Consider the following 25,062-nt stretch of genomic DNA (forward strand, 5'->3'; position numbering starts at 1 on the left):
ACGTTAGCCTCGGAGCATGGACGCACAACGCCGAATTACTGTGCCTAGTGTGGCCGCATGAAATCGAAATTATAATATCGGTTTTATAAAACCGATTTTAGCAAATTTGATTTTATCCCGTAGTGTAGACGTGGCCATAGTCTTTTATTAAATGATTGCAAGCTATTCTTTCCACAGAACTCCTGCCTCATTTAGTTCACAGGATGGACAATGTTCAGGGAAATGAATCAGGGCTGTGTAGTGAATGAAAATGTTGTTTGCAGGACCCCACCTCAGTTGTTGCAAAAGTTGATGCTGTGTAGAGAGTGAGTAATGGACCGCAGAAAGAGCACTGTTGTTTTCGTGATTTAGACAGCTGAATGCTGCCCCAGAGACTTGGATTCTGTCTCTGCCTCTCTCACAAAGTCCCTATGTGATGCTAGTTAACTCATTCAAATAAAAAATTTCATAGCTGGCTGTTGTGTGTTCCTCATTTTCTGGGTGCTCAGCTTAGAGTGCTTGGGGACTGAGTTTACATCTGGAACTAAAGTCATTGGGAGCTGTGCTTGGAAAATATAAAGTACTATAAAATGCTAAGTACTATGGTATAGTATGGGTTTCTCAGTTTAAAAAGGGTAAACAAGGTAACCTGGGTAATTACAGGCCTGTCGGTTTGACATTGATCCCAGGCAAGATAGTTGAATGGCTGATAAGGGATTCAATTTTCAAACAGTTAAAGCAGAGTCATATAATCAGCATGAGTTTATGGAAAATACAGCCTGTTAAACTAAGTTTAACATTGATACTTTTTAAAAAAATTAGATTACAATTTGCTTGACAGAGGTAATAGTGATGATATAATATACTTACCACTTCTACAAGTCATTTGACTTGGTACAACATTTTGATTAAATAACTAGAGTGATATAAAATTAACATAGCATGCATTAAAAGGATTAAAAGATGGCTAGCAGATAAGTCTCAACATGTAATTGTAACTGGGGCATCATCACTGAGCAGGTGTGTTTCTAGTGGAGTCCTGCAGGGACTGTTTCTTGGCCCTACACTATTTAGCATTTTAATCAAACATCAGGAAGAAAACATAAAATCATCACTAATAAAGTTTGCAGATGACACGCAAACTAGGGGAATGATAAAAAATGAAGACAGGTCACTGGCATAGAGTGATCTGGATAACTTGGTAAGCTGAAAAGCGCACACTGTGCATTTTAATGACTAAAAGTGAATGTGAGCCCAATGGGTGCCTGTGTACTGGGAAGCAGTGACAGAAAAAAGCTTTGAGGTTTATGGTGGATGAACATGAGCTCCCAGTGTGACACTGTGTCCAAAAGGGTTAATGCTATCCTTAGATGCATAAACGGGGATCTCGAGTAGTAATGGAGAAGTTATTTTGCCTCTTTGGCATTGATGCGACTGCTGCTGTAATACTGTGTCCACAGTTCAAGGATTTGTTAAACTGGAGAGGATTCAGAACCACAAGAATGAATAAAGGGTTAGAAAGCATGGCTTATAGACTCTAAGAGCTCAGTCTATTTAGTTTAACAAAGAGAAAGTTAAGGGGTGATTTGATTAGTCTATAAGTACCAACATGAGAAACAAAATATTTGATAAAGGGCTTTTCCATCTAGTCTAGAAAGGTATAAACTTATCCAAAGGCTGGAAGTTGAAATTAGACAAATTCAAACAGGAAATAAGGTGCAAATTTTTAACAGTGGGAGTAATAATCCATTGAAACAATTTATTAAAGGGTGTAGTAGTTTCTCCTTTACTGGCTATTTTAAAATCCAGATTGAAGGTTTTTCAAAAGTTATTTTCTAAATATTGCGGAGTTTCCATGGATGATGGTGTACAGAAGGTCAAACTATGGTCCCTTCTGACACTGGAATCTATGAATCAAGTTGGACACCCAAAATTAGTGGAAAATTGAGTGTTTTGGCTTTAATCACTTGGTGTCTCAGATCGCCATCTGTAAAATGGAGATATTTCCCTACCTTGCAGGATTATTGTGAATATAATTCATTGTTTGGGAACCACTAACTGTGGAATGTAAATGGTATGCAGTAAATAAGACGTGAGAACACACACTGAATGATGAAGATAAAAATGAATAGCTATCTTGTGGTTTAGGATTTTGTATTACTGCCCATCACTATTGGATCAGCACCTTCCATATAGACTGGCAGTTACAAGGACTTTAGTATACTTCCTGGAGCAGGCTATTCAGTAAGTATTATCCATTCTGTGCACTGAATAAGGCAGGGATATGGTGGAAAAAATAGTATTTGATTGTGTGTAATTAAAAACCTGTATTATAATGAAGGAGGTTGAATTAAGTTTCCACTGACAGTTTTACTCCTGGCATTTCCTAGTCTTTTGAGTGCTTTACTTTTCCATCTCAATGTTCTTTTAACATAGTTTTTAAAAACAAAAAACAAAAAACTAATGTAATTGTTAATACACTGCCCAAAAGTGTGCTAGATGCTGTACAGGAAAAATAGAAAGACAGGCTTCCTGTCCCCAAGAATCTTACAGTCTAAACGTGTCACAACAAGTGAGAATAAGTAATTACAGGGAAGAGGAGGATGAGGAAGCACAAAGGTTACATTGATGAGATCACATCGTTATTCAGTTATGGTGTGTGCACACTGATGATTTTATTAAAGTAAAAATGTTTGTTTACAAGCTCTAATTATTTGGTGGCATCTTCAGTAATTTCCACACTCTCCACTCCCTTTTCAGAAGGTTCACACTGCAGATAGGACAGCTGAATAAATTTCAGATGCATTTACTCAGGAAGTCCCTTCAGGGTTGGTTGAGAGGGAGGAAAAATGGTGCTTCAGTCCTCACTTGTGGAGCCTGGTTCCTTGGGACACTGCCTAGGAAAGTCTCCTCTGAGTTGGGTGAAAAAGGACTAGTGTGGCCCTCCCATTTTCCATGCATGCTTACCCTGGTCCCCTGCAAGTTTTTCCTCTCTCTTCTGGTGGAATTGGAGGCAATGATTTGTCCCAATAGCATCTGCAAAGGTGAGAATTTACCCATGTGTACCTCCTGCCCATATTTAGGCCTACGTTTAATAATGTAGTGATGGAAATCTTGATATGCTTGGGGGGGGTGTGCTAATGTTATTGTGGGAATCTTAACTTTTTGGTCCTCTGATCTGGGTTTGGATATTTACATTTGTTACAGTACTATGGCTTGAACATCTTGTGTACAATTCATATACATAGATACAATAATCATAACTTATGACCCATAGAGAACTTATGGTGAAGTGGCTGCTTCTTTTTTAAGAACTATATTTATGAAGTACTCATTAAATACTTAGGGAGTAACTGCTTTAACTGACTAATGCAATTAATTCTACTAAGCTGTTCATTGCTTTAGAGTTTCATTTACTTAAATGATCCTGAATTTTATGGTGAGTTCTTTAAATTTATTTTTTTCTTATACAGGAGTGTGCATACAGATCAGTGCATCTGATGACATTTCAAGAACATTTAAATATTTTAAGTTGAATTAAATTTCAAAGCTGGCAGATCATATTTGATATGAAATGATATTCAAGCATGTTTGCCAAAGTGCTTACATGGCTCAAACTTCATTTGTGAAAATCAAGGGGCGTCTTTATTCTTTGAAAACAAAGAATAGTCTGATTTTTAAATTTCTTATGCTTAATGTTGTCCTACTTTCCAAATCTTGGCTGGCTACAGAATCCTTCACAGAGAGGTGATGGAGGGCACAGTAGTTACTGTAATCTCCTTATGGACATTCTCCAACTTTTAATAAAGATTTCAGATGTTACTTTCTCTGTAAAGACTGGGAGCAACTGCTCTTTTTATAGCCTAAGAGAATAGTACACTTTTCAAACATCATCAAAATTTAAACTTCTGGTTTGCCAGTTCAGTGGCTTAATGATGTGATGTATTATTTTGGGAGCTCCAGAGAACTTTCAATCATGGTGCTTCTGATTTGGTTAAAACTCTGTTTAAGAGAAGAAAGCTGATTTCCCAATCTCAACTTACTTTTATAGATTTCATTCTTCCTTCTTAGTGATGAGGAGGCTGACTGTTCTTGAAATGAAAAGGAAAGGAGTTAATGCAGATAAAATGCAAAAGAGAGAGGAGAGCATGAAGTCATGCTTCAAGAAATTTCAAACAGGGAGAGATGTAATGGTCTTTTCTTCAATATCTTTCTGAAAAGATCTTGAGGAAACTGGATCAGAATGAGTGCAAAAAAAGTTAGACTTTTTAGTGTGCTCACTTGGTGCACATAGGTGGTATCGTGTATTTGGTGGCTCTTTAAAATGGCACCTGGATACAGGAGGGGTATATGGGTTTTTTTACTGGATTTCAGTACTATCCAGGGAAATTCATTCTGCAGGATGAGTAGTTAGGAAATGGAATCCTGGCCCCATTTAAGTCAATGAGAGTTTTGCCATTGGCATCAATATGGGGCCAGGATTTCACTCACATTTACTAATTTGTTATAAATATTTTTTTTAAAGGTTGACAGTACATGTTATTTTCTGACCTGTGTATTAAGAGAGAAGAGGTCAGATATGCAAGATAAGGGAATATACATGTGTGTTACTTATATTTTTAGACCCCTTTGGAAGAAACTAACAAAATAGAACTAAACATGAAAATAAAAACATTATTGGGGACTTTATCTACAATAATGCAATCAGAATTGTGACAAGCTGTTATAGTTTAGTAACAAAATATTGTTAATTTATTTTAATTAATCTAAAATCTGCATTGCTATTAAAGAAATTTAAACAATATGGCAGTTGAAGTACCCATAATGCATTAAACTGGAAATAAAGCCAGCTTAAAATCCCCTCAAAATCAACATCTCATTTTTAGTTAAGTCCTTGCCCTACTGTTTTGGCTACTAAGTGAAGCAAGGCTTCCCAATTTACTTATTTTTGGATTGAAATGCAAAATCATTACAACAGGGCACGGCTTTGAAGACAGGAAAACAATTATCCTGTTTTTGAATTGGGAGAATGTTATGCATGAAAAGACCAACTGTATTTCATTCTTGTGTTTTCAGGTCTCTGTGGTCAATCAGTTGGATATGCAAGTCATCGTTTCTAATGTTCCTCCCACTGTTGTGGAACAAAACAAAGATCAACTTATAGGGTAATGCATTTATTTAATATATAAATACCAGTTCACTGTGTTTGGTTTTAGGTTCAGCAAGTGTTAGTCACTATTCGCTGATGTTGCATAAAGGTTTTATTGAATGACAGTAAGAAAAGAAGTATTTGGAAAGACAGTAGTGCAAAAAGATCTAACACTGAATATCTTAAGGCACATCTATGTAATTCAAAAAGTCCTGGGTGAAAAAGAAAGACCTGTGTCTTATAACATTTTCCTCTCATTTATATCTGTGCAACCTCATTGACATCAACATTCACTTGAGTTGGATTGCATGGATGCAACTCAGGTTAGAATTTTGGCCCACAATTTTTTGTCATGTGATCAATATTCGACTTGCATTATTATTAAAATTTTTATACAATGATAAAGACATTGTTAATGGTAAGTGATTTTTTATTTTATTTACAAGGTATCATGCAAAGACATTAGCCATATATAGTGGAGAAGAAGATAATAATTGAAACACTTAATGCTTTGTGACAAAACTGAAGATTTTTGCTATATTGGAAACTGTCCAAAATCATTTTTGTAAGTATTTTTGGAATATGAAGTATATGTTAATATACTTCATATTCCAAACATACAGTAATCTCCAGAAGGGTGAGGATTTCATGGTTAGTTTCTCTTAAGTCAAGAAGAAATTGCTTCACTCTGTCTCTTCAGCAATGCAATCATAAATTAATCTAAATAAGAGAGAAAATATTTCAACTTCCAGTTTAGTTTCTCTCATGAGATCAGGAACGAAAGATGTTTGGCTTATTTATGACAGAAATTGCTAAAGGAGATATTCCCTTTTTTAGCTTTTGCTGTTCTGTCAGTTCTTTAAGGCAGTGAGGCAGGATATTCAGCAGATTGCAGGAGTTTCAGTCTATCTTGGCTATCATTGTAATCTTACTCCCCTTGAAGAATGAGATGCATTAGGAGTAATGATGAGCTAGTCCACTGAAAAGGAAGAGCATCATCCCCATAATACCTCTTCTTTCCTCTGTCCTGGAAAAAAAAATGTGGTTACTCATGAGGATGTGGGGTTTTTCCCCTTCCTCTATTCTGTTTTGAACCAGGTATAGTTCAGCTGCTAGATTCTAATGCCAAAAACACTACTTAAATGGTCTAGGCAATGGTCTATACTCACAGTGACTCTATCTCCCAGATTTATGAATAACAGAAATAGACATCTGCCTGCCTAACAGTAGGAACTTTCCTTCAAAAAAGTGGCAGTTTTTGGCATTGTCTACAGAGATAAAGAGCTTATCCTTCAATTACCTTTCAATTATAGGTATGGGTATTATTTGTCTCTCCTTTGCTAAGGTTTCAAGTTGTGTTTATCATGGTGTGCCACGCAGTAATATCTTCTTTTTACAAGATGAATAATGTATAGATGCCCTGGGCTCCAGCTTTACTCAAATGGGATGATGATTTCGAGGATGAAAGGTGAGATTTTGTGCTATGTCTCTAAGAAGCACATCACAGAACTTACAACCCAAAGGAATGGGGCAGGCCAAACTGGCTTTAAGCCATCTTTGAGCCCTCCCAATTCTGGACTGTTCATGGTATCGTGGCAGTTAGTGTAATTTACACAACTCTGGGTGGCTTCCTAAGTTATAGGAACCTTCCCACAGCTGTCTATGGGTGGCAGCAATGCTTAAAACCTCAGCAATGCTATGCGCTGCAGCCCCACCCCAAACATTCTCCTCCTAGTCCCAGGGGCACCTTGGTGTGCCTCTACAAGGCTTATGAGAAGGTCATCAAAAGACAGTTTTTGGCCATCTTCATCAGTCCTGTGGCTGAGGTCATTCTTCTCCAGCTTGATCTGGGATAGTCAGAGGTGTAGCGAGCGCCCTCCGTACCCTTCAACCGGAGGGGGCCCCGCAAGGAAGGGGGCCCCTAAAAGTGGCAAAAAAAATGTAAGATATAACTAGATAAGTGACATTTATTGACGCTTTTGCACAATCCATGTCGGTTTTACTGACAAAACTGTGAAGTCATTATGATACATGATAATGCTATTGGCTACATCAGTTGTCTGTCGGTCAGTTTTGAATTTTAGTTGGACCCATTCAAAGAATGTGTATTTGCGTTCATAATGGCGGTCGGCGGATAAATGTTATTAATTTGGTTGTTTAGTTTTTTATCGTTTCCAACGCAGAAGCGTGCTTTGTGATGTCTAAGAGAAGAATATAAAAAGAGCGGAGCTAGTAAACGAAAGGCAGCAAAGATGCCGAGAAGGAACTTGAGAAAATTCCAAAGTTGTCAATGTATTTTGCGTCAGATACAATGTACAGGTACAGGCACATGAATATGACAGCCGCTAGGCAGCGACGAATCGTATCCAGAAGTATCCAGAGTTGTTATCAATGAGTGAAGGTGAAGCCAGTTGTTATACCAAACCAAACTGTGACAGATATTCCAGCTGCTGCGGAAGAAGTATCTGAATCTGAACCACTGACTGATGATCCAGGAGATTGCTGTCTATAATATCGGACAGGCAAGTGTGTGATGTTGCACATGGCCCACCGCAGCAGAATGAAGTTACGAATTTCCATTTAACGAGGAAGACGGAGATTCACAAGTACTCATTTCTATCGAACCATGGCAAATGGCGAGAAAATAAGATGTTCGTGGTTAATGTACTCAGTTCAGAAGATGCCATTTTTTGTTTTTGTTGTAAATTATTTGGCACTGGTGAACATACCGCTACGTCGTGGAACATCTGCTTTGGAAAGCACTGTCAAAAAGACTTCAGCAGCATGAAACAGGCAAAGGTCATACGACTGTATGGTGAAATGGTTTGACCTTCGGTCAGCTATAGTAAACCATACATCTATTGACCAATTGAATTGCAGGCTTTCTGAAGAAAGAGATTTCTGGAGAATGTTTCAAACGCATGGTGATGTCGTTATTTTCTTGTCCGAAAGAAAGTTGGCATTTCGAGGAGTAATGAAAAGCTCGGCAATCCTTCGAATGGCAATTTTTGGGAACTGTTTATTGCTTGCAAAGTATATACTGTCCTCAGTGAACTTTTACAGAGGATTAAGAAGGCAGAGACACATGTTCAGTACTCAGTCCACAGATCCAAAACGAGCTGATTCACTTGTTGCCAGTAACATTCAAGAGGCCAACATAGCGCAGCTAAAAAGCAAAATATTATTCAGTTATTTGGACTGTACTCCCGACGTGTACATGAAGAACAGATGGTCTGTGGTGTTCGCTTTGTTGTATGCACGGTGAAGATGGTGTCAATATCTCGTGAAGCATTTGTTGGTTTTCTTAATGTTCATGATACAACTGGCGAGGGCTTATTGGAAGCGTTTCTTGAAAAGGCAAACAACTTAGGAATAGACATTGCTGACATGAGAGGCCAAGCTTATGATAACGGCGCAAATATGAGAGGAAAGAATAAAGGAGTTCAAGCCCGCATGCTAGAAATAAATGACCGTGCCTTGTATGTACCATGTGGAGCTCACACTTGGAATATTGTGATCTCAGACGCGGCAAAGTCATCGAAATATGCCGTTGAGTTTTTCGGTAAGGGGCCCCGGACATATGTTCGGAGGAGGCCACGTTCTTTGTTGTTACGGCCATGGGGATATTCATCGCTCCTTTATGTTTTTCCACTCCTTTTATGTGGCATAAAGGATTTGGAGCATATGTGAGACTCTTACCGAAAGAGTCCAGATGTACTGTGGTTGATTCTTTTGAATATATGTAATGATGAATTATGTCTCAAATGAACTCAGATGAGATTTTACCTTCAGTCAAACATCTGCCAGAAAATTAGTACACTGCAAATGTAACAGTCCTGTCCTTAATGATAATTTGTCTCAGTGAAAGCAGTTTATAATGTTTATCAATTTATATTAGAATTGCATGAATTCTGGAAAAAGTTGTTATGGAAAACGTGTTCAGATAAAACTCTTAATTTGTTTAGCAGCATTCACAAGTAAACACTTTTTATTCATTTTCTAAATATGTCTTTAGATTTGACTATTTTAGTTAGGAAAAATATTTGCAGAAACTTTAAGTCTCAAGAATGCTCATACAAATATATATTTGTCTGAAAGTTTCAGCCAGAAATATATTTGCCTGGTCTTCTTGAAATTCCTTTGATTTTCCTCCTGCTGTTTATAAAAGCTTTAATCATTCAATCAGGATGTAAAAGCTAAATGTGATTTATATAACCCATCAAATGCTACACATAACAAATAATGAATAATCAAAGAAATAGTGAATGCAAATAGTCTGTGAACCACCCATAAGTTGAAATATTTTTGCCTGGAGTGTTTTCTGAACAATTTCAATAAAGAACAAATTAATAAAAAATAGAGCATTGGCGTATAATTCATGAACAGAAAAAAGAGCTACAGTCATCAAATAAATTATGTTCTACAGAGGATTTGCCCAGCTCTCGTTTGCACTAAAGTTACACTAAATAAAAATGTTAAAACTGAAAGATCCAAAAATCTAACCTCTGATGACAACTGCAACTATTTAGTCATTGGGAAAGTTGGATATTTAGTAACTTTGACAGTGGTAGAGATTGTCAGAATAAAGTAACATTTAAAGTGGCTACAACCTATTAAGAAATATATGTTGTTGTTCTTTCAAATGAGAACAGTTAACTCAACCAGACCTCAGATGTACCTTGTATAGATGGTCAGTGGCTGGAATAAAATAATATTCTATACATAGAATTAAAATTTCTGTTCTATGTTCATTTTGCTTTAAAGTATTGGCTTATTAGAAAGAGATAAGCAAAGTACTACTAGCTGACATTTTCAGATAGTGCCATGATCCTGTAAAGTCATTCAATAAACACCACAGACTTCCCCTGACTACTTCAATTTCATCAACCAGCTGTCAATGTCCCCTAGTCTACACATCAATGTCAAACTCCCCATTTCATTCACCCACTTCAATGAAGGCTGTTTGGGGTGGGTCCAGCTAGGTCTGCTTCAGCAGTGCTGACAGAGAAAAAATGGGTTTTGCTTTATTGGAGAAATTGATGTGTGCTCCCTTCTTCAGAATAAATCTCTTTTTGGAGTCAGGGAGCAGAATTAGGAACTATTTTCATATTTATTTAAAATATGCACTATGTCTCTTTATGAATAGAGTACAGTCTATAAAGGAATATGTGACTCGTGGCTCTGCACTTCCCGGTTTTAGCTAAAAACCCTTGAGGGAGGCTGATTTTGTGCTACTTGCAGCTAGGATGTACTAGAAATGTCATGTGAAAGCAAATTCTCATGAGACTTGTACCCCAATTTTACAGACCCTAAGTCATTTTACCCAAGACAAAATAATGTGTGGAGTGGCTAAAAATTAAAACTTTTTTAAAAACTTGTAACTATTTCTGTTTGCCAGAATGTGCCTGCTTTGAACTCCTCAAAAGTTTGCAAAATTGGAGCAATATTTCAACTCTTTTAGAATGATGTGATGTTTTGAGTTACATTTTTATCATACACATTTGGATAGCAATCTGGGTTAGTTAGGTGTATATAATATTTATTCTAGTTTCCTATGATGGGGTCTCCACTCCATACAGGGCGCAAGCACGTTAAAGAGAGCCTCTTAATCTTGTAGGCTGTACCTGGAGGAGAGCCAGGGGTGGATGAAGCCCGACTGCAGATGAAGCCCAGCTGGGCAGGGGTAGGCTGGCCTTGTATAAAGTCAAGGAGTTAAGAGCAAGAGGAGGCTGGCTTATTGGGCTGGTGGCTGCTGGCCAGAATGCAGGCTGGGAGAGGCTGAGAGCTGCAGCTTGTAACTCAGAACTCGTGTGCGGCTTGGGTTGGTCGCTGGTTGGCTGACTAAAGAGAACAAGAAAATGAAGAAGAAGAAGAAAGGAATGAGGAATAGCTTCAGATTAGGAAGAAGACAAGGATGGAAATATCTGTATCTGAACAAAAGGTAGCAGACTTGGCTGGTGTATTTGCTATTTGTGCTGTATTATTAGTCACCTAAGGCAAATGATCTTGCATCTCTTCCCTAACTGGATGTCCTAAGTTTGTAGAAACAGCAATAATCCATTTTCTGGTCATAGATTATTCATAGGCATACTTAATTTTTTCCAAAAATCTGTTGTATGAATAATCAATACAGCTTGTCAAAACAGTTTTAAGATCATTTGTGGTCAACACATTTTCATAAATGTGCTATTATTCACAGTTCTTGCTTCCTGCAAATAAAACCTGTTCATCTGAATGTTTGCAAATAAAAGATATTACAGATACCAGCTAAGTAAATTGGAAGGTTGTGTTTGGAAAAATTAAATAAATAAAACAAACCACAAATACAGTCTAGCAGTTCTTACTAAGCCATAGTTTGGAAAATAATGTGTCAGAGATATGTAGATGGTACATGACTGCAAATAACCCACTGAAGATGATGACGGTGACACAAATGAAAAGAGAGGCAAGGTGAGTCAGGTAATCTCTTTTACTGAACCAAATTCTGTTGGTGAAAGAGACAAGCTTTTGAGGAGCGCTCTATATAACTGGAAAGCTTATTTCTTTCACCAATAGAAGTTGGTCCAGTAAAAGATATTACCTCACCCACCTTGTCTCTCTATTGTATCTTGGGACCAACAGGGATGCAACAACACTGCAAACACAAATGAAAAGAGTCTGTTAAGTGCTAATTCCATTTTCTGTACTAAAGGATCTCAGTACTAAAATGAAATGTGATAAATCAGCAAGTGGGGGTTAGGTGTTATAAGCTATTACAGGATTAGAGCATGTAAGATTGTCTGTCATGGGCTTGAAAGTGGCCAGAGAAATTCAAGGATTAGAAAATGTCATACTTAAATTTCCAGTGGAATATAAAAGTGAACAAGCACTTTTTGTTATAAACTCCACGTATAAAAACATGTGTCTGGTTCTCCAAAATATATTGAGCCTGCATTTAAGAATATAAAACTTCAGTATTTTAACCATGGTAGTCAGCATGACATTTAAAATTGACTCCCACCTTTTCTCATAGGACCATCTGTTGTGCTTTGTAGCACAGAAAATCCGATCCCTGTATAAGAAATGTCAAATTCTCAGTGACACCTTTCCTTCTCAGTCATCCTACAGTACACTATGGATATTGAAAATATAGGTCAATTTTTTTCCCTCTTCATACCTCTGTAAACAACTGCAACTTCCTCCTTGATAATACCTGAGCTGAAAAACACTGTAGTTATATCACCGAAATATTTCAGAAATTAAATGTTTTTCCTTGTGATGTTTATTGCTGGTAAAGACAGAGTAATCTTATTGTGGAGGTCACCAGGTATCATGTAAAAGGGACAACTGACAGGAATGCATGACAAACCAAACAGTAAGAGTGCCTGTGACTTTTATTTTATCTGTGTCCATGTGCATAACAATTCTTTCTTAGAATGTTCATTTATTTTTAATTTAATTGGAAAAGAGTTAATATCTTTGAAATCCTACTCCTTTATCAAAATGACACACATACATTAGCTAGAGTTCCAAAATCCTTGGCAGCTTGCTGAAAATCTTCCAGCAAATTCTGACATGCATTATTTCACTGAGCCTGCTTAAAGAAACTTATCAAGAAATACCAGTTCTCCTTGCCAAAAACACCTTTTAGCCCTCCTGTGCAAGGCTTTTTTTTTTTCTTTTCATGAATCAGTGGAAAGTGAAGGAGTGTTGTTGTTTTTTTATTGGCTTCATTTGTTGTGCAGCTGCTTTTTGTACAGCACTCTAAATCATTTAAACTCATCAGTTTCTTAACAGGGAAACTCTGCTGTCTTAGTTCTTGATAGATGATCATTTTCCATTATAACTAAATTAGGACTATGATCCACTGGACTCTCTACAGAAATTATTTTCCCTGAGCCCACCATTAGCCACTATTATCAGTTAGCACAGCATTAACAACTATTCAACTTAACTTCTTTACCAATGCTCCAGATCACCAGGTGTCTCTGTGGAACAATCAAATGTTTAGCTATCTCTACCTCTCCAGTTATTTTTTTTTACTATACCAGGTAATAAACATTAATTCTTCAGTCTCCTACCTTTTCTCAGGTTCACTGTCCTACCTCAAAAAAGCCTTCATTCATCAAACTTGTCATCTAGTTACTGAGTAGTCTTTCAGGTAATATGTAAAACAAACAGTATGGTGTATCATCTATAGTTGAATAAACTATCGGCTGAGCCCACTAATTACCATATTCCTTTAATCTCTGCACAACCTCAGCAGTCTTATGAAGAGAAAGAAAAAAGAGAATCTTGTTCATTTGCTGTACTCTGATTCCTTCCTTCCATTAGTTTTAAGCAGTACTTTATGTTGTCCTTACATCCTACTTTCCAGGCTGCCTTTTTCTTTCCTAGCTTTCATATGCAACTCCTACCTGGATAGTAATGGTCTGTCTATGTTTTGTCCTCCACTAGTGGCTCCTAGATCTAAAAATAATAGAGGGAGTCATTACGTGAATGTGTTTTCCCCTCAGTTCCTTGGGGAAAAAATAGCATTATACAATGCAGTCCTGTTGTGCCTTTTCAGATAGAGCTCTAAACTGCTTGAACTACATTTTTAAACTGCTTACAACAGCAGTAAAAAAGGATCTTCCTGCTGAGATCTCGGATAGGCCTGTTTGGCTGAAGTAGAGATGTATGTGTATTGCTCTTTGGGTGAATGGAACATAATGCCTCTTCCTTGGCGTCAGAAATAACATATTACAATAAAAAAAGGTTCCAAAGACAGCATGATAGTGGGCCACCTAGAAAGCAGGAGCACAAAGAGAAGAAAAGAAACTTCAATCAGCTATAAGGAAGGCTAATTTTATGTAAACTGTCTCCAAATGATTGTCATTCCCCTATATAAAGTATTATATTCTACCAGTTGGTCTTTACAAAATCTCTATAAAATATTTATAAATATGCATATTAAATTGATTCAATGCAACCTTTTTGCGTAGATACATTATTGTACGTGATACAACAATAATCTTTTGTACAGAACAATTATTTAAATTGGCAAGCTTTCAAGTTGACAGTATCCCTTTAAAGTACAGTTTAAAGGGACCCCTCTGAGGTCAAGCTTTCAAGTTGACAGTATCCCTTTAAAGTACAGTTATTCTCTGATAAGTACCAATGCAAGAATGGCATCACAGAGTTCTATTATTCATTGTGTGTCCGTTATTCTTATGTCAAATATGCTCAGTGTCTGAGTCAAAATGGTTTTTCCCCCTAATTGTCAGCCCTGAAAACTTACTCTGGTATATGAGATTCAAGGAGGAATCTTCCCTTTCTGCATACCTATAATAAATTTTTTCAGGCCAAATTATGCCCTCAATGGCACAGGTACAAATCTCTGGTCATCTTCATTTGCACAAGTATAATTGATTGGAATTTGGTAAACAATTCTGATGAAGATGCACAAGAAGGAAGAGAATCCTGCTCACTGTTCTCTGTTGACTGTGCAGAGCTGTAAGAGTTAAGGTAGTAAAAACTATTTTTTTTTTTTACTTACTCAGCAGATAGGAATCTAAACATATGCAGGGGGCAGATCTGTTGAGAAGAAGGTACAAATGCTGCAGTCAATTATCAAATTAGAACTTCACTTTAAATTAATTTTAACTAATACATTATCTCTAATTACAAACTTTATTATTATTTGCTAAATGTGTCTTTTCATGTTTGTTTCTAAAATATTGTGAAAGAAGAGAGTCCTTTGTGCTGAAAATAAGCTGCCAAGGGATAGCTTACTGCAGTGTTTTAGTACCAAATGTAAACTTGAATTACTTTTGAAATACGCTCCAGAGATTTGCACACCTTTCAAGAGTATTTTCTTTAAATGCTACTTTGCAATCTTTAATGTGTGCTATTTTGTTTTTCATTGGATCATCATAATGTTCTATTTTATATATATAATAAATTGCCTTTATCCTAAAAGTATAATTATTATTGTAATTCACATGTACTGTGTTTCTTGCAACATCAATCAAAGTCAGTTGTCTGTAGTGTAAGTATTTATCATAGTCAAACACTATTATGTTATTTATTCTTCGATTCCGATAATGTTTTAAACAGCTGCTCCATAATGGGATTGAGAATCTGGGTAAATTTGAACAGCTGCCATGAATTCTTGAGAATAAATGCATAGTATTATAAAGTTCTGGTAATACTAACCATTGCAACCTTAACAGGGATGTCAAAAACATAATCAGTAGGAAGACAGAAAATTGACTAAAACTAAGTGCTGGTAAATGTAACTGTCTATGAGAAACTGGTTTGATTTTAGCACTGATGAGTTCAGAATTCATGACATACATAATGAAAATATGTATGAACATTTCTAGATCTTTTTGAGCCGGGTACAATGACTGGTCCATGCAAGAAAGAAAACCTTTGGGCAATGTTTTAAAGAAAATCGGGGTTTCTTTTATTCACTCTGTAGTCATGTAATATTTTGGATTTTTTATAGTTACCTGTGGTTTTTAGTCTTACACTGTCGCAATTTTTACCAGACCAAAATTGCCCTAAAAGAGCATTAATTAGGTATGTAGTTAATTAGGCAGGGTTGCAGCTCCAGCTGCCAAGTAGTGTGTCATAGGTAGGAACAGAGCAGATTTAATACTCACAGTAGTCAATGAGTGCTTGTTTGTTTGAAGCCAATCAGTTGCCATTGTACTTAACAGGAACGAGCTTCCAGTCCATACCTGCTAATTTTTGGTTGGTTTTGGACTCTGCGTTGTGTCTAGCCACATTTGCCAGCTCAGAGTATACACATGCTGCTAGATTAGAAACTATATCTTACAGGGTTTTGCTTTTCAGAAACTTACAACAACACTATCACTCCGGTGTATTTTGGCATTTTCACAAAGAGAAGGACAGAGGAGTCTTAGAAATTAACAGAAGTCAATAATCTTTTAAAATTATGACTTAGCAGTATTGCTCTTTCAGCGTTACTTTTCTCTGCTGAATACATGTGGTAATGGTTTATCAGGGAAAAACAGAAGCAGAAGGTTTCCAGTTATTTGAACCAATGAAAGTATCTATCTTGACACAAGTTTGATCAGTCCTAAATGCCCTACGCAAGTTCTAGTACTATATTAGCAATTTTGTTCGGCAAACCTCTTCCATTTTTGTATTTCCGGGCCATCTATTGCACAACGCCACATATTTTCCTGAATGTGTTTTTAAAGTGAAGGATTTCAGTCACTCATAGTCCAAATTTTTATTTTTCTCTCATCAATGTATATGAATCCCTAAAAGTTGTTGGGGCCTGTTCACTTTGTAGACCTGCTCCAAAATTCATCTGGAGAACACTTCCCGTGTGGTATCACCAGGAAGGCTTAAAGAGAGCCGGGACACCACATGCAGACTGTACAAAGGAAGAAAACATTTTTTTCTTAATGCATATATTAAGATTTATATTGCTCACATGGGAATATAAGCATCATTCCCTAAGCCCTGCATGAAGACCCCTCAATCTGACTCCATGTACACATTATGCTTCACTCTTGCATTCCTTTGAAGAATTGGCCTTAGAGTATACTTCACTTGTATGGCTTTTGTAGCTGTGCCTCAGTTTTGCTCATTTAGGCAATTTTACAAGCCTATATATTGCTTCATTATGCTTCATTTCCATTGAAATGATTCTTTAAATATAGTATAATACACTAGCTACATGGAATTAACATTTTTATATGTAGTATTTCCATTCAAAAATCAGTGGTTATGCAAACATCTTGGTTATGTAGCTAAGCATATAAACATAAGGGAATGCAAAGTTAAGACTGTAATTGCATTATAGACTTTTGTTACATGATCAAGGAAAGGTACATACCATATACTGGCTAAGTCGAACCACAATACTTTCACTTCTATACTGATATTATCCTTTCTAAAGCTTGTTCTATGCTTCTTTTGGGATAGGATAAATCTATATAAATTCCTGTAATATGATACTCATTATGTCAACATCATGTATATTTACTATTTTTACATTCATTTTATTTTAGTTTCTTAGATTATTCTTTTCCTCCTCCTTTTACTGTGTCCTACAGCAATGCCTTAGGTATTTCTGCTCAGGGTAGGTATGAGCTCTGCTTCTTTCTTGTTTCAGGGGAAACTCTACAAACCTTCATAAATATGTTTTTCAGGAGTATTTAGGAGTAATAACAAATATTTCAGGCCTTTTCCAAGATGGATAATTTTATGTAGAAAACTTCAGAAAAATATGACAAAATAAAGTTGTTTGTTTTCTCAGTACATGATTCTCAAACCCTTGCTCACATCCAGTAATCCTTACTGATTCAAGTAGTCCCACTGAAGTCAGTTATTGATACTGCCAATGGGACTTCTTGCATAAGTAAAGTATTATTCTGTGTGAGAACTTCTGCAAACGCTGATTTGCAACTTAGCAAGACCTACATTCAATAACACACAGAAAAAAGAAATGTATTAAATATTAAAATTAGTGAAAGAGTCACCATCAAGAATCAGTAAAATGGTCAGTAAATGTTATCTTCTGTAGTCTAGTGCGTTTCTTATTAATCTTATTTTTCTTGTCTATTAACACATTGATATTCAAGTTGATATTTCATTGAGTGTACTACCATATTGTGATTAACGTGCATAAGCCTTGTCAAGTAGTGTCAGGTTAAGCAGTGTTAGGCCTAAAACTACTGGAAATTGTAAGAAGCGAGTACAGTTAAATCCTGCAAGTATATGCATAATCTAGCTAGGAAACTTCATAAACTGAAAAGGAAACTCTGTAAAGATAGATACAGACTTGTGGTTACTCTGCTCTGAAACCAAATACCTCTTTAAGCTAACTTAAGCATTTTTGAGTCTAGCCAATTGACCACAATTAGCTGCATAGAGAAGAGATGAGCTGAGCACAGGTGCACAGTTCATAAGTTCAAAACAACTTTAAATACCACACTGAAACATATGGCCACCTTCATTGGTTGACCTGTTTTGAAACACGGCCAGCAAATACCGTATAAATAAGGTGTAAAGACGCAAGTGTTTTGTGTGTGTGTTGACTTAAGAGATCACTCTTTGTCAGGCTCACATACACTCCATGAACCAAAGGGACTTGTGCTTCACCAACTATCTGTGCCTGGCCAGTACAGGAAACAACTGACTGAAAGATAATGTATCTTTGGAAGAACACAGGGTAAGGTTTCGGACTGAAGAGGTCTAATTGTGCTTGAGCTAGTTAATCTTAAATGTGTATTAATACTGTAGTTTAAGTATATTAGTAAATTGTTTAAGTTGTTTAAAAATAGTAGTAGTCAATAGTTAATCGATATACAGTAACTGTATATGTTTTGTGCCTTGCTGGAAGCAGGTACAGCGCTGGTGAAGCTAGTAGTTTATAAATCATAATAGCTTTGCAAGTCACTGTGCCTGTCTTCAGTATAAGTTACCATCAAGTTTATCATAAAAGTCAATAAAGTTTATAACTTGTTATATAAGGTTATAGGTAGGTTAAGGTTAGTAAAATATAGTTAATCAATGTATTCGTATTGCATATAGAATTGTATTTCTTGAGGGTGGTTACAATACATATGAAATTGCTAAGCAATCAGTAATAGTGGCGTCCCATGTGCTTGTGACTATTTTCAATATTATTTGCCTTTTGTATGTGTACTTATAAAAATAGGTAGTTAATGCATAATATCACTTGTACTTGTGCTTGCCTCCTTTATAACTTGCCATTTGTGTTAATCCTCACTCAGTGCTGGTCCTTAATTCTGTTTTTCTTATTCTGTCTGTGTTGCCTTTATAGTCGTAATTTATTAAAAGCCTTTCTTGAGGAATAATTAGTTGTTTAGTTTCTCTTTTGCAGACACTACTCAACCTCATTACATCTGTGTTGGGTGGTGGGAAGTAGCGATCACCCAGAGCCCCACTAAGGCCCTGACGTGAGGGCTCTGACGTGTGCCTCCTCCATCCATTAATCTCCACACATATACTATATACAGCAGTTTGCATTGATTGCTCCTTTTTCTGGAAGTAAAATAAAGTAGATCTGCTGTAGTTTATTGTTGTTATTCCCTGAGATCTTGGACTTAGGTTAAGTGATTTAGAAACAGCTATCTGTCCTCCTTTGTCACTTTCTGAATAATTTTTGAAATTTGTTTACAGATAATTTTTATTTTCTGGTAGTAAATCTGTCAGACCAATATTCCAGCCTCTCCATGGTTGTAAAGTTTATTTACACCTTTAGAAGTTGCAGGTATACTGGTACCTGATATGTTATATCATACTGTACGGCCAGATGATATACTCCACTGAAAATGGTTGAGGATATTTTTTTTGTGTGTGAGAGAATTTACTACCCCTCTAGTGTAAAGGGAGAACTAAAGAGTTCTGAAACCATATAATTCCACTAAAGCTTGACAGTTTTGTTTGTAAAATACAGTTGCAATTTCCCATGAGTCATTTAAAACTCAAACTATATCATAAATACAAAGAGCTAGACTTAAAGTAACAGCGTGCAGTGACTTCCCCTAACATTGCTAAGTTTTTCCTAGGAGGTCAGTATTTAAGAGGTTATGTTGGAATGGGTATTTTATGAATGGGGCTCATAGGGTTAGCAGCCTACAAAGCCAGTGTTTTGGTCTATTAGATTACAGTTCAGGTTTTTGTTAGTCTTCTTTAGAATGAATAAATCACTGTAACTTTCTGACTATTTCCTTTTCAGGATTTTGGAACGCTATGTTCAAGATCAGATTCCTGGTGCAACGGTTGTGGTAGAATCCATTGGTGCCCGCAGATTTGGAGATGGCTTTTCAGAAGAGGATTACTCCAAATCTGACTTAATAGTCTATGCAATTGACCCTCAAACAAACCGAGCTATAATGAGGAATGAACTTTTTAAGTAAGTATCTAAAATCATTTGTCACTGTTGTCTGTACTCTTGATGCCTGTTTTGCAGCCCACTAGCTTTATTTTCCTTCAGTGCCTTGGACTTCTGCTGATTCATAACCTTCAATTCCATTCTTCCCAAGATTCTTACAGATCTCTGGAAAAATGTAATGTTTGTGGGTGCCTCCTGCTGCTCATTCCACAAAGACAAACCCTGCGCCTTCAATGGATTCATGGAGCAGCTTATTATGGAGTGGATTCTCATGGAGCTTTTCTACTCTAGTGAAACCAGTGGTCACCTTTATGTGGGTGGGAGCAATCCAAGACTAGATTGATAGTGGCTGAAAGTCATTGCCATATATTAAATGGCTAGACATTTATATGTGTAGTGAGAATATGCACAGTCTAGGATAGGATCTACATAGGATTAAAAATATTATAGGGGTTATAAACCTTCATGCTTCAGGGCTGAAGCCAACGACTAACTAATTGGGTTAGGAAAGAACTTCACCTCTGGGTAGTTTGCACTATTGCTCACTACAGGGTTGATGCACCTTCCTTTAAAGGTGGTACTGGCTGATGTTGTAGACAAAATATGGCAGTAAATCTACTAGTCTAATACACTATGGCAATTCCTTCATGTTCTTAATTCATTTCCAAGTGGGTGAACATTTTGCCAGCATCACAAAAACCACCACAACTATTGGCTTACCTTTGGTAGTCTCAGAAACCAAGGACTGAATGGCATGGAAGCTATCTTCTCCCTTCTAGACATGGTATCTCTAGGTAATGGCTGGGGTAGTTTATGGGACTAAATGAGTACCTTACTCTACAGAGATGTCAGTCTGTCACTTTTTGTAAGCACTGTGCTCAATCAAAATGTGTATATGAATAAATAAATTCCTTCTCTGCCACCTGCAGAAATCACCCTCTTAGACCTATTATTTTTATCTTAGTTTCCAAATGTATTTCCATGAGCCTTGTATTTGTATGAAAGCAAGGAAAAGGCTTACCTAGTCTTTCCAGATAAACTGTTGTCTGCTGCTTCTTCCTACATTTTGTCTGAGTGTTTGGTTCTGCCACAGTGAGAATTAGACCAGAGCATTCAAAGACGGCATAAGGCAGTCTGTGTCTATCACAGATCTAAAAAGCAAATGACCATAAGCTTTCTTCTGGATTAATTACAGTGGAGGCACTTAAATCCATGCAGGTAAAAATTATAAGGCCAGAAGAGACCAGTGTGATCATCTAGTCTGATCTCCTGTATAGCAGAGGCCAGAGCACTTTCCAAAATTAATTATTGTCTGAACTAGAGTATATCTTCTAGAAAAACATCTAATCTTGATTTTAAAATTTCCAGTGCAGAATTCATCATGCCCCTTGGTAAATTGTTCCAGTGGTTATTTACCCCGATTGTTAAAATATTGTCTCTTATTTCTAGTCTAGTCTGTCAAGCTTCAGCATCCAGCCATAGGATTTTTCTAGGTTGAAGAACCCTCTATTATCTAATTTCTATTCTCTGTGTAAATATAGAGGTGATCAAATCACCCCTTAATCTTCTCTTTGATAATTTCCTTGAGACTTTAACTATAAAGCATGTTTTCCAGTTCTTTAAGCATTCTTCTCTGAACCCTCTCCAGTTTTTCAACATCAGACACCAGAACAGGGCACAGTATTCTGATAGTAGTTGTAACAATACCAACTCCAAAAGTAACATAATCTTTATACTCCTACTTGATATGACCTTGTTTATGGATCCAAGTATCTTGTTAGCCCTTTTAGCATCATACTGGGAGCTCATAGTCAGCTGATCTTTCACCACAACTCCAAAATCTCTTTGAGTCTGCTTCTCAAGATTGAGCCTCCCATCATCAAAGTATAACCTGCTTTCTTCCTGAATTTGTGACTTTACGTTTAGTCATACTGAAACTCGTATTGTTTCCTTGCACCCAGTTAAGCAAGCAATCCAAAGTTGTTCTGTATTTGTGATCTGTCCTCCTCTTTATTTACCATTCCCCCAATTTTTTTGTCATCTGCAAACTTTATCAGTGATGATTTTGTGTTTTGTTTCATCGTTTATAAAAGTGTTAAATACACCTCTACCACGATATAATGCTGTCCTTGGGAGCCAAAAAATATTACCGCATTAAAGGTGAAACCACGTTATATTGAACTTGCTTTGATCCACCGAAGCACACAGCCCCACCTCCCCCCGGAGCGCTGCTTTGCCATGTTATATCCAAATTCGTGTTATATCGGGTTGCATTATATCAGGATAGAGGTGTAACACAAAGCCAAGAATCAGTCCCCCCCCCCAGGATCCTGCAAGAGCCACAACAATGATGATTCCCCATTTACAATTACATTTCGAGACCTATCAACCAGTTCTAAATCCATTTAATGTGTGCCATAGATGCAAATGGATGATAGAACAGACAGGGTGAAGCAAATAGTTGCATGATGGATGGATAGAGGGATTACATACAGTACCTGGATTAGGCTGACCTCCTTAATAATCAGTGGGTGCTTGTTACAGGTCCACTGAGGAAGTACAGAAGAGATCAGTTGCTGTATCCATAAAAAGAGTGCTTGTCAAATCCCCTGAGAAGAACCCACGGCCCAATTACTTCATCAGTTGCACTCAACTCTCAGCAAAGTCAATGGGAGTTGTGTCCACAAACAATCTGCCCCTGCATTATGGATAGAGAGGTATTTGCATACGGGATTCATTCAAATTAAATGGGTCCCACAGTTTAGGCCCCTAAACTCTTTATTGCTGCTGTCCCTTGACTCTTTCATCCTAGATGACCACATTTGACAGTGAAGTTGTTGGGAGTCTTGGGAAGTTAGAGAATGGCTCTATCAAGTGCACACCAGTTTGAACATACTTCCTGTAGATAGTGTGTGCTCCAGCTATCATGATGATTGTGATGACCCTTGTAGATCCTTGTAGCCCAGTGTTCCTAAATTCAGACTTGGATTCCAAATGTGGTAGTGCAAGATCCTGCCTTAATCTACCTACCTACAAAGTGAACCAATACACATGCATGTGGGCAATTACTATATTTATGTCAAAGTCCATTGAAAGTACAGAAATGTATTTTGTAGTCCAGACTTAGATATACAGTACTGTATAGTGAGAAGAGGTTAAAATGCAAATTTTCAAACATATAAAAAGCATTAGCTTTCCTGGTTTGTACTGCTACAGGATAATACTAGCTGTGGAAGGAACCTCATTAAAAGGCTTCATGTGCCTCCATAGCCAGTGTATTTTTTTTTCTTTTAAAGCTTTTAAAAATTTAAATCAGCAAAATCCTAGAGAATGCTTTCCTGCGCTTGGGGTAGAGGTGAATGAGCATCATCATAGTAAAGTAAAAGAGATGAATGAAGTAAGAGTTTCATTACTTGAAATCTGAAGCATTATGTTTTAGCTAGTGATAAGTGAATCTCAAAAGATTTGGTTCAGATAAGCTCAGATGCTTATTCAAATCTAGAGAAACTCCTTCCCTAAAACTGCAGCCTTCCTACCCGTAGTTGGGCTTTTAACAGGGAGATTCAGTGATCCTTCCCCACCGCACAAGTGAGATGTCTTCAGAGGCAACATTAGTGGTCCTCCTCCCACTGGAAAGAGATTTCTAGGTTTTATAACCACCCCTTCCCATCCCACTAAGAATGGTCATCACAGGGAGTTCAGTACCAGAAGGAAGATTCTTGGTGGCAGGAAACCCTGTGTAATAAACAGCAGATGCCAGGGGCTAATAGTCAGAAACAGAGAAACACATCAAGTCTCTATTTAAATACAGAGATGGAGCTGGCCAGTGGTAGGGGTTATGAGATGGTACTGGGGATGGGTGTGCTTAACCCAGTATTTCCCATTCATGGAAGAGGCTCATATTTTAATATAGGAGGTACGGAGAACATTCAGAACAGTTCCTATTTAGCCCAGGAGTTTGCCCATTTGTAGTTTTAGCATTCATACAAAATTATTATTTGAGTATGGGAAAATACTTCCAGATGTCCTTCAGTGAGCCTTTACTAAACATTAACTTACAATACATATAGTGTAATTCTGTATATGATCCATAATTGGATCACTGGCTTTAATCTACATTTTGAGCTTTAATAGAAGTTTCCCGCCTTTACCTGTCAATTTCAGAAAAGAATCTTTAATTGGGTCTATTGATGAATATTGGGATATGACCCTGACCCTTGTGTCAGCAGATCTGGTCCTCTAAAGATTCCCCATATGTGATGAATTTTCAGGTGACTTAGAGCCACAGTAGCAATTCCTATACTATCTCTCTGCATGGTTTGTACAAGAAGGATGTGATTGAGGTATCCTGTCATCTCTTGTTGCCAAAATGGACCTAAGGGCTATTGGCAGCTAGACACAAATTAGGGCAGCATCAAGGCTGTCTAGCTTACACTACTGCTGCAGTCTCCAGCTAGTCTCAGAGTTAGACTGGTGGGTGAGGGCAAATACCTAAAGGTACATAAAACCACTATTATACTCATCTCCTGAACTGCACCAAGTGTATCTTGAATGCAGTTCAGCATCTGAGTCATTGGCTAGAGCAGATGTGGTATTGCCATAGCAATTTTTCAGATTGCGTTTAAACATTTCCACTCAAACAGTTCTGTTCAAATAACATACAAGATTAGACTTGCAGAAACAAAAAACAGTAAAATTTGAATTTTGTTTATAATTTAAACTTTAGCCTATGCTGCTCATTGCCAGTTGGGCACAGTAGGAATTTCTCTGAACCATGCGTGATTTTTACATACGCTAATCATTATAATACTTATGAAAAAGGAGGACTGCACAGTCTTCTTCAAAACTCATAATCAATAAAGGTTAAATATATGATCTGGCTTGGCCTGTGTGCTGCTTGGGAATGCACAGTAAGTATAGAAAATCTGTTTGAGGTTATTCTTAAGTATAGCAGCAACTGCATCAAATTATTTCCTCCACAAATGACTAAAAAGCAATTAAACCATTTAAACTGTTTGGACTGAAAATACCAGCATATTTTAATTACACATTTTTTTATTTATTAGCGCAC

The 25,062-nt window shown here is 37.0% G+C and overlaps 1 protein-coding gene across 1 annotated transcript in view; it reads left to right on the plus strand.

Moving 5' to 3' along the window:
- The window catches only part of PCDH15 (protocadherin related 15), a 1,383,724-nt gene that overhangs the window by 1,319,558 nt on the left and 39,104 nt on the right, over positions 1-25,062 (plus strand). The window contains exons 31-32 of the mRNA XM_075072657.1: positions 5,056-5,144; positions 19,836-20,012. Coding sequence (XP_074928758.1) covers positions 5,056-5,144; positions 19,836-20,012 — 266 coding nt within the window. The remainder of the gene's footprint in view (positions 1-5,055; positions 5,145-19,835; positions 20,013-25,062) is intronic.

The sequence above is a fragment of the Chelonoidis abingdonii genome, chromosome 15 (assembly GCF_003597395.2).
Source record: "Chelonoidis abingdonii isolate Lonesome George chromosome 15, CheloAbing_2.0, whole genome shotgun sequence".
Classification (NCBI taxonomy): Eukaryota; Metazoa; Chordata; order Testudines; family Testudinidae; genus Chelonoidis; species Chelonoidis abingdonii.